The sequence below is a fragment of the Atractosteus spatula genome, chromosome 1 (assembly GCF_055471065.1).
Source record: "Atractosteus spatula isolate fAtrSpa1 chromosome 1, fAtrSpa1.hap1, whole genome shotgun sequence".
Taxonomy (NCBI): domain Eukaryota; kingdom Metazoa; phylum Chordata; class Actinopteri; order Semionotiformes; family Lepisosteidae; genus Atractosteus; species Atractosteus spatula.
Window position 1 is genome coordinate 47,099,588 of NC_142706.1, and position 14,621 is coordinate 47,114,208.

At 37.9% G+C, this 14,621-nt stretch overlaps 1 protein-coding gene across 1 annotated transcript in view; it reads left to right on the forward strand.

The window, feature by feature from the left end:
- Positions 1-13,309, forward strand: part of zdhhc21 (zDHHC palmitoyltransferase 21) — a 33,353-nt gene extending 20,044 nt beyond the window's left edge. The window contains exons 7-9 of the mRNA XM_088924392.1: positions 846-962; positions 7,865-7,908; positions 9,125-13,309. Coding sequence (XP_088780518.1) covers positions 846-962; positions 7,865-7,908; positions 9,125-9,257 — 294 coding nt within the window. The 3' untranslated portion in view covers positions 9,258-13,309. The remainder of the gene's footprint in view (positions 1-845; positions 963-7,864; positions 7,909-9,124) is intronic.
- Positions 13,310-14,621: the final 1,312 nt, after the last annotated feature.

A 14,621-nucleotide genomic window follows, 5' to 3' on the forward strand; every position in this document is an offset into this window, starting at 1 on the left:
AGGTGGTGCCCTTAGCCTGTATCAAAGTCGGGAACCAAGAGCCATGTGAGTCATGAGTCTGTGCAGCCTTCGTGTTCTTCCCTTTTTCCTTTAGCTACTCCAGCGAGGACAACAGAGCTAACGATGAAAGAGTTCACCTGAACCTGTGTTCGGCTACGAAACCATGTAGCTATAAAACTGTACAGGCTTGCTGTACAGAAGAACCTTATAGAAATCCTGCTGTTTACTGGTTCTGCTGATGCATGCAGTTACTGTTGAGGTCTTATTCACCTTTGCAGTGCCAGTAAAAATGAGACACACCCTTCGCATATTCAAGTTCATGTTTTGCATGTGTCTCACTGACGTCAAATAAAATGTTTGGACACATCAATAACTTTGTCATTTTTCTTTAAAGGAATGTAAAAAAAGCTTTGCCAATGAATGTTTTTTTTTAATTAGGCAGATGTGAATTACTGAATTCCTCTGAGCTGTCTGCCTTAGCGAGATAATGTTGTTATCTCTACGTTCTCCAAGCAGCGAAAGGGAAAGCTTAACTTTTTGGAACCTGTTTTAGTGTCCCCGATCTGCTGCGATGGCAAGCCACTTCAATCGGAGTCTGTGGGATTGTGATATTATATAAACAGGCCCCCAGTGAGGAAGACAATTAGCTTTGCGCTGGTGTGGAATCATGATAAACTCTGATGATAAAGTAATAAGGCTGTCTGTGGTAATGAATACTTTTAAATATACACATTGGTCGCTATATGCTGTGATACATACACAATAGATTAACTGCCATATGTGATTTGCTGGAGTCTGTTGTTCATGTGTGCCTGAACAAATCTTTGCTTTCTGTTCTGTGTTAGGAGCTGCTTTTATTCAGACATGAACTGGCCCTGCTGCGGATATCTGCGTTCATGGGTCTGCTGATGTTTGCTGGGATTAGCGGCCTGTTCTACACACAGATAACAGGCATACTCACAGTGAGTAACATACACAGTTAAAGGGGAACCTCAGTCCCAATTTCTCCGACCAGTTATTAAACCTTGATAACAAAATAAATTATTTAATAGTAATTTTACAAGTTTTGAAATAAACGCAAAGTGTGCACTTGTGAAAGTACTGCATGGTTGCCATTGTTGTCACAAGCCCCAGGTCTTGCCAGGGGCGAGAGCGAGAATTTCCGTGAATTGTGATGTAAAGCGTCTCTTCCTCCTCGCTAGTCACCACAAGAACTAATGTAATTTGATGTACAAGTGACTAAGTACAGGTTGTACAGCAGACAGTTCACCGTAGAGATGTTCTAACGTGGTCTGTGTCCAGAGGTAACAAGTAGTGTTTGTCAGCAAGATTGTGAGCAATATTTCTATTGGATTGAAAGAGATGTATTCACAAGCCTGCTTGTTTACAATGTAGCAGGGCTGCTTCACCTCACCAGACGTTTTGCTGCCTTGTTCTGAATCGCAGAATATGGTGCTGCACGTACCAGGAAATTGTCTATTTTGTCATGTAAATTGCAGGTCTTACAAGTTATTGTGTACGTTTTACTTTTATTGTGGTTTAAAATGCACTCATCAATGCTCATTCTTTCTAACCCCAAAATATAAAAATAGCATTGCAGTTTCCCCTTAAATTCCCGGAAGTCACTCATTTTGAAAGGTATTATGATACCAAGTTGAAAAGAGATGGTAATAGATTTTCCGTCAGCAGGGAACGAAACCAAAATTTCTGTCAAGGGAGGAATGTTTCTTTTTGTATTTAGATTTTGTTTAAAGGGCGATTAATAAGCTGTGAAGCACTGCTTTCAGAATACTTTGAATTAGAATCAAGCGATTCTGAGCTCACAGGCAGGGTTACTTGAAGATTTAGACATTGTGTTTCCAATTTTATCGGAATACTGAGTTGTTTAAATACACAACTCAAGCACCCCAATTTTCCTGCAAAAATCAGTGTATTCAAGAAGCAGTTTTCTTACTTCATTGATGCTGCTCTGTATTGCTTTGTGCCCTATGTGTCATGCTGTTGCAGCAAAGGATGAAAAACTGTGAACTGAAGGTGGCATTTCCAGAAAAGAATCGTGCCAAAAATAGTGAGAGAGCAAGGCCTGTGAAAATCTGTGCAAGGAGTACCACCAACTGTGTTTTCCAAATGATCAATTTAAAGTATTTTAAGGGAACGGGAAGAAAATGATTGAAACATGTTATTTTCAATATGGGAGTGTCAGTCCTGGTAGAAAAAAACAACACTTTTTTTCAGTGCCAGTCAGCCTGTGGGTTCTGCATTTCCCTATGGATAGAGGCTTGTATGTATTATGGATTACTTGATCTGGTGGCATGCGATATCGCACAGGAACAGATCAGAAGACAAAATATGATTTAATCTCCCTCAAATAATATTATTTCATAGAGAAAAATGATTGAGAAGGGCAAGTTTTCCCTTCTGGATGTCCCAGAACATCCATCCATTCATCTTCTGAAGCAATCCAGTTCTTGGTCGTGGGGAATCCAGAGCCAGGCCCAGCAAGCAACGGGCACAAGGCAGGATACACCCTTGATGGGACTGCAGGCCATGGCAGGGCAGACACACACACCAGGGCCAATTACCCTACTGTAGCAGTATGTCTTGGGCGTGTAGGAAAAAACCAAAGCACACAGTGAAAATGCACATGAACACAGGGGGAGAACATTCAAACTCCATGCAGACAGAGCCCAGAGCCAGCAATGCTAACCACTGCATCACATCCTTACATTTGTATCGCACTCTTCATTACAAAGAATCCCAAAGTACCTCGCATAAGGAGAGCATACACTTCATTCACACTGAAATATAGCACCCACCCTGGTGACCTATGGCAGCCTTCATCCAGCCACCCCACTATACAGCAGATCTGTTGGTGAAATTAATTCATCAGTTGGATTGATGGAGAACTGTTACGTCCCTGCGTGACAAACGATTCTTACAAAGATCTCTTTAGCCCTCACCCTCAAGGTTCTTTTCAGACTTACCAGCTATATTCATATTCTGAACATGTGCCCAGTTATAAACAAGAGGACGCCATTCCAGTAGATCCATGGATCTCGCCCAGTGATTTCTGGAAAGAAACCAAGATATCAGTTTAACAACACGTCTTGTTCCATACTTCCACAACTCCGTGGTTAAAGAAGTGCCTCCTTTCGGTTTTAAATGCACTTTTACATAGATTTCTCCCTATGTCCTTCAGTATATTTCCTTGTGCCCACGATAATTTGGAAAGAACTTATCCAAACAAAACACGGTGTCAGCTTTCATCACAGCAAGATTTCTATAATTAATCTGTTATCAGTCATTATATCAGTGGACGATACCACAAGTGTAAGATATACTGTATAAGTATAAAATTATTGTGTATCTAGTTGATTATACGCAGGCAGTTAACTAGAAGTCTTTGTGTCAAAGCTAATTAAATAACATTATCAGGGGCAATTATACATGGAAATGTTGGGTTGCTCTGGAAGAAATCGGTACGACTTGTGGTGTACTTTTATAAAACATGTTTTTTTTTATTCATGTTAAGATTCTGCTGGTGTTCTAAATAAAACAGCTGTTTATTTACCATTCAATATAAATTTTATAAAGTAGGGAAGTGATGTCTCTAATACTCTTAAGAGAATTTAGTTATATGGGAACCTGCCAGTTGCTGGCACATCCTAATATCCTCACGTAACCTGCATGAGACTTAATTTTAGCCTGCTTCTGTTTGAATACCTTTAATCGTACCTTAGAAGAGCTGCATTATCACTAGGTATGAAATCCAGTCCTACCCAGACTCCCTATAATGAAATAAAATGTAAGGTGTACAGATACAAAGGTAATTTTGTACTTACAGTATGGTATTTTAAAGAAAATAGTGATAAAAATTGGCCAATTATGACAATGCTTTTTGGTTGTAAAGGCAGGAGAGGAAGAAATTGAGAATCTGTCCTGCTAAGCTAAGGAAATGTTTCCTGTGTTTATAATGTGGACTATAAATGGTAACAGATTTCTGCTGTGAAACAATAAACTGCTTGCGCTGTTTTAATCAAAACAGTATCAAGCACATCCCCATATCCCTAGCTGTTTTGACATTTTGTTGAAGGTATTTAGTGGTAATTCACAATCTGTTGTCTATAGTAGCATATCAAAGGAAAATCCCCCTTTTCGAATGGGTTTGTAGGTAACGGGATAATCACTTTTGACTGTGATCCTTTAATTGAAGGCATCGTGTGAGGGCTGAGAAAGAGGATTAACTCTGACCCAGTTAAAATAATTAGAAATTACTCGTACCCTTTAAAAATAACAGATAACCTAATCTTATTTTCCATCTAAAAGTCTGATCTTCCAACCCTGTGCTACCAGATGTTTAAACAGAGCTGTGCCTTTGCTGAGACTAATCTGGGATCTGATTTTAAGGCTTACATTTCTTGTTTAAAGGGAAGATTCCATGAAGGAAGTGCCTCCATTTATCCAGATGTTCTTACACATGTGGCTCCGTTTGTTTGCCTGAGGCACTGAAGATGAAAAAAGGCAATCCTTTCTGAAGTAAAAAGCAAAAAAAAAAGTACAGTTTTCTGATTCAGTCCAGTCTAATGTGGCTGATTTACTGCTTCACCAGCTTTCTTCGAGGAAAGCAGACTGTTACAGATCATTTGAAGCAAGAATGGCATTATGATGTTTCTGGAGGTAATTCACAGTGCTCACATTTTATTCATAATTATTAAGATGCTCAAATTCCAGTTGTGCATATCATACACATGGAAAAGAAAGAAAGGTTTTTCTTTTTTTTGTAATCCGTTGGTCATATGAGCAGGAAAACTGTACAGCTGCTGTTTCCCTGTGCAAGCACGTGTGCATCTTCTAACACAGTGAGCCATGCGCTGCCTAGTCTGTGTAATTCAATCAAACATCTGCTGGGAAGCCATTGCAAAACTGTTAAAAATGCTATATGGCAGTGTTGTGTGCTTGTGTATTTCACCACTTGAGCACAGAAGGTGAAGTGTGGCAGTCAGTGATTATTTTGCTGAAATGAGGAAGAAAGGGTTTCTTTGCTCATTTGAACTGTAGTGTCCCATCTCTGGTTTCAATAGGAAGTTCTCCTGCAAAACACAAGAGATGATAATGTATCCAGCATGTCATGCATAAAACAATACAGGACAAGAAGATTAATAAAATAACAAAATGTACAGTGTGGGTTTAAATAAGTAAATATTCAGATAAAACCTGGAATAAGATGTTAAGGGTCTAAATCTTAATGTAATGTTCATCAAAACGCTGATTTTATTCACACATTTCAGAGAAGTCAAAAATGAAAAAAACATCATCAGCTACTTATTATTATGGATTATTATATATTATATTATTATTATTTATGAACAACATCAAATCTTTCAGTGCTACGTACTGTATGGGAGGCAATATACAGCAATATGTAATTGAACAGCAAACCTTAATATGATTTTATTGACACTTCCCCTGTGAAGAAGATCCAAATTAATTGCGTATGAGCCCCTTTGTTTATATGCAGTCTCAAGCTTATGACTTTAAAAATGAAACTTGAGTGACCCCTGACCTCTGAATGTGCGATGGCGGAGGAGTGGCCTCAGGACAAGACAGACATTGTTACTGGCTCAGTAGAAGGCAGCCTTCCCCTAGTGTCAGTTCTTACTCAGGGGCTCGTGTCGCTGTCAGGAAATGCCACTCGACCACTGGCTGAGCACAAAGCCCAGGACCCCTCCTGAGGGAGAGCAGGGAGGACAGGGAGGAGGAACTTGGCATACTTGGCCACATACCAACTTCCTGTCATAGTTAAAAAATATACCTCACACCCCCAGATAGTTCTCCAACAAAAGAAGCTTCTGCTTTTAAGAGCTGGAGAAATATGTGCCTGAACATCAGTTACTGTATGTCACTTGGAATAAACACACGCGCTCGGTGATGTACACAATTTAGAGTGTTGCCATTTGAATTTGCTGAGTTTAGAAGTGTGGTAGCACTATTCTTGAAGGATAACCTGTCTAAAAATACTTTATTTTCTGCTTTGTTTTGTCATTTTATCTTCTGGTTTTGTTGCATTGAATGTAATTATTAAGGACTTTGAGGTCATACAGTACAGCATTTAGTATCAAGATTCACAGAAGAAAAATAACAGGGTATGAGACCTCTTATGCATGAGGCACATATCACTTTCACCACAAGATAATGCCTGCAAGTAAATCTCTTCTGTAAACTTAAACACCCCATGATCATTGTTATATCACTGTTTTCATTGGAGTTGGATGCCTGTAGTTTTTTTGTAGTGTGGTAAACTGAATACATTGCTCATTTGGAACTTCGTGTGTGCTTTTATATCCACAAGAAAGCCACCCTACGTGGAGAGCAATTATAGGGTGTCTGTTCTGACTCACAGCATGTCACAGGGGCTGGGGGTCAGGCAGGAGACAGCAGAGTTACCCGCAGGGACATCAGGTTCTGACGATTCCAGAAAAGCTCAGCTTTACCGCATTGCTGGGTGCAGAAAGAAGATGATGCGAGGTCTAATGAGGAAGTTGTGGCTCTCAGCAGTCCGGTGATTGTGACAGGGAAACATGGTTCAGAGTTACATCTGTCTGCAGCATCTTATACTGGAGGATTCTCGCATCTCAGAGTCCAAGAGAGAGATCACAGTTCAATCAGTGCATCAGTTATAACGCGAGCATGAGTGCAGAGGGCCAGTCAGATCCCACTTTGTCCACATACTGTACATTTTCAAACCGATCCTTTATATTTCTTTCACTGAAATGTTCAGATGAGCAATCAGAAAAGGTTTTTCATGCTTAAATATTTGCAAGCAATTCATTTATCAAAACCGTGCTTTCAAGTCTGAAAGGAAACATTATCTGCATTGCTGTACAATGTCAGTTGAGAGAATGTTTTTTTTTCCAATTAAATTGTCATTCATGTGCTTGCAGTCAAATGTGTTGTCTGCCAGGACAATTTCCAAAAACCTCCATGTGATTGACTCATGAAACATTGCTGTGTTAGACTATGGGTTGAGAGAAGTACTCTCAACTGCATTACATGTTCTCAATCATCATGAGAAATGTAGGCGTATTTTTGCAAGTAATCTGTTTGAAGTATTGAACCTTCCCTGTGATTTTCATCCTACTGACCTTTTGCTTCTTGCCTAAATAATGTGTCACCTTTTCTGCATGTTTTCAGTTGGGAACTTGAATATAATGATTGTGGCTGTTGTTAATACTTTAGAAACACATTGAAAATCTAAATGTGATCTGTGATGTCCTGCTTCCCTGCTCAAAGGTTTATTCTTACAGCGGTATAGGCTCATACAGTGGCTATCCAAAGTATTTGCCCCCCTTGGACCTATTCATATTTCATTGTGTTACAATATGGAATCATAATGTAGCTAATTGGGATTTTTTGCTATAGATCAACACACTCTGTAATGTCAAAGTCAAAATAAAATTCTACAGATCCTCCTTAATGAATTAAAATGATATGTATCAGAAAATAACTGATTGCATAAGTCTTCACCCCCCATTGAGTCCATATTTGGCGGTGTCACCTCTCCCAGAAGTTATAAAAATAAGCCTTCATGGATAAGCTGTACGAATCAGGACATTGCTTTTTTTGCCCATTATTCTTTTTTCTTATACTTCTTATAGGCTCATAACTTTTTCTCTCTGTCTGAGCCTCATGATTTCTCAAATAATTCATACAATGTTGTTTTGTTGTCTGAAGTGTGTGTGTAACTAACAGCAAATGTGCATTTAACAGAGTTTCCTGGTCCTGTGGCTGCAGCTCTGGGCTGTACAACAGTTGGCTTGCACAGCCAGCAGAATGATAATGCAAGTCTTTTTCATTTTCTTTGCAGGACATGACTACCATTGAGAAAATGTCACATTATTATGATGAAACGTGAGTATTCCATGCTTCATTTATCCCCTGTTCATTTTAGAGATGGGGATTTAAAACAAGGTGATGCATGTCATTTTTATTCAGACACACCTGACCAAGGTTAAAAATATGAAGAAGAGGAAGGAAGTCAAGATTCTGTGTCTTGTGCTGTCAGTCTGCTGTTAGGCTTTTGGCAGCAAATGCCTGTCATTATTTGTTGTCAAACAAGTCATGTCTGTGACCCAGACTGTTTGAGTTAACCACTGAGGACTAATAGTGTTTCCTTTGTTCCAAGCACACCACTATGACATATCAGAATTCATCAAAACAGTCTTATGCATAACATAAAACAAATTTTACATAATTGAATTATATTTCCTCAAGGGTTTCTTGGCATCACTGTAGCTTGCAAAGTTTCCTACCTGAAGGTAAAAGTTTGAATCTAATGCATTGTATTTAAAACAGACGCATCTTGCTTCAACAGTAAGCTACAAAGAGCCACAATTCCCATACTATGATAATTCCCTGTGTGAAGCAGTTGTACCAGAATTGTATTTGGATAAGAAAAGGACAGGCTTATTGTATTGCTGAGGTGTTCCTTTTTATTGTCTTGTATTTCCTTTTACTCTTAGAAAGATTTTCTCTGTCTTTGTTTAGAGATTTTAAGGGTGATGTAGTCAAATCAGATCGATCAAGAAATAAAAATCTGTATTGTTTGCAAGTTGCCGCTGAACTTTCAATTTCGGTGACTGTTGGCTGCGCGGATGGCTTTGAAGGTTTCAGCTGAATAAGATTAATTTTGCTCGACTGTTTTGTCTGGTTTATAAATGAGTCAAGGGTAGTTCGCCAGCAGCACAACAGTTAAGAGAACACAAAAGAAGGTGAAGAGAATATAAATGCTACTGTAGTTCTAGCAATGTAGATCTGAACTGCTCCCCGATTGTTATTTTACTTGACCGCTAGCGGCTTTAAAGCCATGAAAAAGGTTCCTAGTTTGGCCCTAAGTTTTTCAACTCGTGTTTAGACTTTTTTGTACTTGTGTTCGGCCCCATTGTTTTTGCGAGTGCGAAGAATACTGCGGCCAAAACTGCATCACGCAGAGGCCATAGTAACCCCTTCAGTTCGCAGTCCTCCAGGCCCTCTCCCTCTCTCCCTCTCTATCCTTCTGTTGTTGGGATTGACTGTAGCTCCCCGCAGGAGCGTGCTCTCTGGTCTCACGAATGCTCTCTCTCTCCAGGTCCAGGCTCAGAAAGCCATGGCAGCAGACCTTTGCGGAGGTTTTTGGCACACGCTGGAAGATCCTGTGGTTCTTTCCTTTCAGGAAAAGGCAGCCTCTGCGAGTCCTCTATGACTTTCCCAGTCACCTATAGGCAGATGGAAGAAGCTCAGCCCCCAGAAGGCAGGAAGCCATTTTGAAAGGTTTTTGGGAAATAACCATACTTCTCCCTGGAATTTTCTGAGACTGAGCTTGTAACCCCCAATATTGCAAAGCTGTTGTGGTTTAACAGCTGTAGTAATGATTCCCTGTTTAGCAGACACAAAAAGTGGGGTATAGAAGTAGTTGTTTTTTCTGTTTCCCCCCTTCCAGCTGAAACCTATATATAAATGTGTAGCCTTTTTTATCAAAAAACCCTTAAGGTTAAAAATGGAATCCAGGAAGATATTATTGAGTCTCTAGGTCTTTGTCCTGCTTAATATAAAAGCCATTATCTTTGGGCCTTATCATTAATCCCTCCTTTCTTTTATTATATTGATTTTGTCAAAGGGAGTTGAGGGTTGAAACTTTTTTTTTGCGTGTCTTCTCCGTTTCCTGGGTAACCTTCATTTGTTCAGGCCTTGGCACAGGACCCTGGGTTATATGTGTACCATGTGACACGGTGTTGATGCCAAGCAGGCTCCTCAGGATGATCGGCCTTTTTGTCAGCGTTTACAGGATTGAGGCTGACAGGTCTGAAGTTGAGCTGTGACCTCTGGCAAGCTTAAGAGCGACAAGTATCTCAGCCAAGTATAGCACATTTTGAGCTGATTTGACTGTTTCAGCTAAGTCTACTCCAGATTGGAACAAATGGTTCCATACCTGTTAACACAAAATTTCTTATCAAACATATTCTGAAAAGTGAAAATGTATTTGAAATAATTGCATTGATTTAATTTTCTGGTTTATTATTTCTTATTTTACTTTTTTTTCTTTTTGAGGGGCCTTTTTTAATCTGTATGTCAAGTGCGTCTTTTTAAATCCTTAAAAAAGTGCTGAGTCGCATGCAGTCTTTTTGGAGGCAGCTGTTTAGAATTTTTCTTTTTCCACTCCATGACAGTGTCCCAGATGATATATGATAATATAATCAAGTGTTTTGCTTTCTTGTCCTGGCTACATTTCTTTAAGAGCTGAAGTCACACTGGGGAGTTATTGTCAATGAAATTCTATATCAATTGGTATGATATGTTAATATTTAGCATAATCTTCACAGTCTGTAACTGCTGTTTTTTTCTTTTTGAAAAGGTAGTTTTGTGTGTAGAATTAAAAACCGTGTCAAGCTGATCACATATTTAAATAAGCATTACTTTGCCTGTGGTTTCGACAACGGAACATCACATTTGGACCAAGGTCCTGACATGTCACCCCCAGTACTCCTTACTATTGAAACAGCCATGCTTTATCGGTTCAGCCATGCGCAAGCTTTGTGCATTGCGTTGTTTCAGCAAATGTTTTTTGTGACATTTTAACAGGTCTGTGTTTTCACCAGTAGCATGCTCTATATCGTGTCTCATTTAACCACAGATTTACTCTGTCACAGTAAGTCAAACTTGTGACTGATTTTATTACACCTAAAACTGTGACTCTGAAAAAAAATAAGTTTGATGTTTACTCACTGGTTTGTGCTGTGGGATTGGTTTGTTTTACACATCCAGAAATAAAGTCTTAAGTGCCTCTGTATACAGTTAGTATTGTGATAGAGCATGGTCAACCACATTTAACACTGAGAATCCAAAGATACTGTCACGTTAGGTTATCATTGTTGGCATGGTGGACTGTCCTGCAATTAGCTGCAATATTGAAGCAAAACATGTGACTAATATTTAAAAGTAAAGAACCTTCCCCTTGTTATTAAAAGTCCATACTGGTCATGGTTTTGTAACTTCAAATTTAGGAGAACATTTTTGGCATTCCTTTACTAAGCTTTGCACTTGCTGCTCTGAATTACTGTGCTCTCAAATAAATGTCTTTAGGAGCAACCAGGATCATTTTGATGTGTTCCATGCTCTTTTAGGACATTTTTCTCCAATATTCCTTTTACTTATTGACCAAAAGCAGCAAAAACTCTTTATTCAGCTGCATCGGCTGTACAAATTTAAATTCCCAAAAATGTTAGAAGCTAATTGTGTATACAGTGAACACACTCCAAAATCAAGAAGCAATAAGGATAGGTTGAGAAAGAGGAAAAACCAACATGTTATGTTAGGTGAGTTCATTCAGATATTCCAGGAAGTAATTTCTTTGTAAGTGAGCAGGTAAAAATGGAACATTATGATTTCCTTAGTGCTTTTTGATACTAAGCAGGGGAACTGTTGTTTCAGCCTTTCTACACAAAGTCACCAGCTTCTTCAGTTGATTCAGTTCTTGAGACATTTACTACTTAGACTTAAAGAATACACATATATTTATATTTCTATATCAGTTTTAAAAAGCTAGAGAGGGTTTCACAATTTTTACTAGTTGATATTGTGGTCTCATAATTCTTAGTACATTTAAAGTTATGGTATATCATTAAATGTAGAAATGTTGATATTCTTGTAGTTTCGTCTTATTGGATTTGTAGTATAATTTTTATATATATTTTTAATGATACAGGTCCTTATTTAAATATATTTCAGTTTTTTCTGGAAAAAAACAGTACCCTTAAAGCTGTGCTCTCATAGTATTTCCATCTCGTTGAATTGCTAGTTGTGTGAGCTTGCCTTCACCATGTTGAGAAAGTGCCCTGTTTACACTAAATAGGGTTTTTTTCCTGCAGTTTTCACTTCCAGAAAGTCAGTTCATTGTTAACAATTAAAAAGCTTTTAAGGTGCAACTTAAAAGTATAAACTGAAGCAAAATCTTTTTTTGCTCTCAAGGGAGATCTAATAAACCCCGATCCTACCTCTGTAGATTATAAAGTTCGTATTCCTGTATACCTAATGATATAATATGAAATTCTTCTGCTTGCCTGTCAGGGTCCCCAAATGGTTTAATATGATTAAATTCACTTTCCAAACATTTGCATTCTGGAGGGCAATTTTAAAAGATGTATAAATGTGAACTGTGTGTTATTTCAGAGGCTATGGACACTTGCTCTCCCTGAACATGACCTAAATTTGAATCCCCTTTCCCTGTTTAAGCAAATAGGAAAGGAAGCACGCAAACAAATCTTTATTACAGTCCCTCTAGTTATGTGTACACATGGGGACTCGGTTCCCACTTGATCTCTTTATTGAGCATTTAGATATTAAAAGGCTGTGTGATTAAATATCTATATAACACATCCATATCATGTGGTCTATGACGATTTAATCCTTTCAGGAAGAGCAAGCAGAGGTTGCTTCCTAGATGACAGGCACGTGTTTCCGTTTATAAACTGTTTAAAATTGCCCTCTAGGAAGGAAATTCTAGGAAACCAACCTTATCGTATTAAATCATTCGAGGATCTTGACAAGTTAGGCATTTAATATTATATTTATGGGTACATGTGAACCTTTTATCTTCAATATATGCACAAAATTCTACATTATGTATAGGATTTCAACTCTGTAATCGATTTGACACTCATTCAGTGAAGCAGATAGACTAAATAATTTAGTCTAAATAAATAAAATAAAAACTAAATAATAAAATAATAAAGTCACTGCATTTAATCACCTTTTAGCATTGCATGAAAGCAAACAGTCCTGTGAAATTCTTAATTTTGTCTGTATAATTGGTTCTCTGATATGTGTTTAAATGTGGCGTTAGCGAAACAGAATCTAGATAATTAAAAAGGTCTAGTTTCCTGGCACAACCCTTCAGTTGAGTTGGTTGTTAAATGTCAAGGTTTAAGCTTTGTGTGAAACATGTTTTTGATTAATTTCCAAAGGTTTACTGGCCTTGTTGTGCTGTATCCTTAGTGTTTCTTATGTCTGTGTTAACATAGTGGGTATAACTATGCATTAGTGTTCAGCATCTTCTTAATATTGCTGCGCACAGCAATATTAAGAAAAGGGTTATTATTCAGGTGTAATATAAGTGCCGTTTTAACTGCATTTTTATATTGATTTTTATGTTTTTTATTTATTTTTGCAAAGGCTTTATTTATATTAGATTTCTTTACATTGTGATTATGGGAGATCCTATTCCAGTACTGTAATTTATTATGGTTTTATTTTTTAAATAAATGATTTATTAGCACAAGCTGGCTGAAGTGTTTCCTTGGGAAAGTGGTTTTAACAGTCTGGGATGGTTGCTTGTTAAAATGTTTTTACTTTACATTTTCATTCTATTTTATGTTAAGTTGTTTCTTAAGGGACAGATAACCCAGAAATTGTCCTAACCTAGAAATAATAACACGCAGCTGTCAGAAATGTCCAGAATTTGCTCTTGTGGGAAGAATAAAGGAGTGACTCCACGTGTGTGCACTATGTATCCTTAGCATGGACAGCATTTCTTTTATCAGCAGATCTTTTTATTATTCCTTCTTGGTCTTCTTGTAAGCTGCTCTTGATTTGCATTGCCTTATTAGTGATTAGTTAACTGTATATGAGTTATGAGTTGTTTATGTGTTCCATGTTAAAAAATGGATGATGAAGTGTTTGCACACAAAAATAGTGAAACGCGTTATGTGCCTAGGACACAATCTCAGGGTTGATTAATTTTTAAATAAAAACATAGATTATATTATTACAGGAGTACCACACTCCTTACTTATTAGTAATAGTAGGACTTGTGTACAAGAATATTTTAGTATTTAGTACTTCCCATCCCTATGTGAGATTGCAGTGCTCAGTAATACTGACATTATCATTAAAGTTAATGTTCACATCATTCCCCATAACAAAAAATGTGTTCTTCCAAATTTCAAAGTCTGAATATTACCAATAACCTTTCTATTACCTACTTCATCAGCCTTTCCCCATTTATGCTTTCACTGTCTTTTTAAAAGCAAACAGGTTTGATTATGGGACACAACTAATGGATAGTCTGAAGTGCTGCAACACATCAGTGAAGAGAATAAAGCCACTTGTCATCATGGTTCAAGATGAACAGAGAATACAGGTACTTCAGTTCCTCCTCCAGTCTCGATATAGTGGGACTGTCACCTGCTTGTCAAGTGTAGCCACTTCATGGCTGTGTGCATCAACGCAGCTTCTGAAACACTGCACTGATTGCCCTGTGGTTATACATCACCACGATGTCCACTGGCTTGGTGGACAGGGAGTGTGATCTTGACCTTTTGTGTCTTTGCTGACTTTTAGCCTCCCAGTCACACTTAAACTAAAATCATCCACTACAAATCTTCACATTTCAAATTACTTTAATTGCAAAAATAGAAAAGGGTCATGCTGATATTCTGACATATACATTTTTATTATCGTTGTTTTTATTTACTTTGTTTTTTTGTTGAAATTATAATTCATTGCCTCAATGGGCCATCCCATTCTGTGCTGTATGATGTATTATTACGATTTGCACTAAGCACGGATAAGTGGTTATTGCTTCTTTTCTC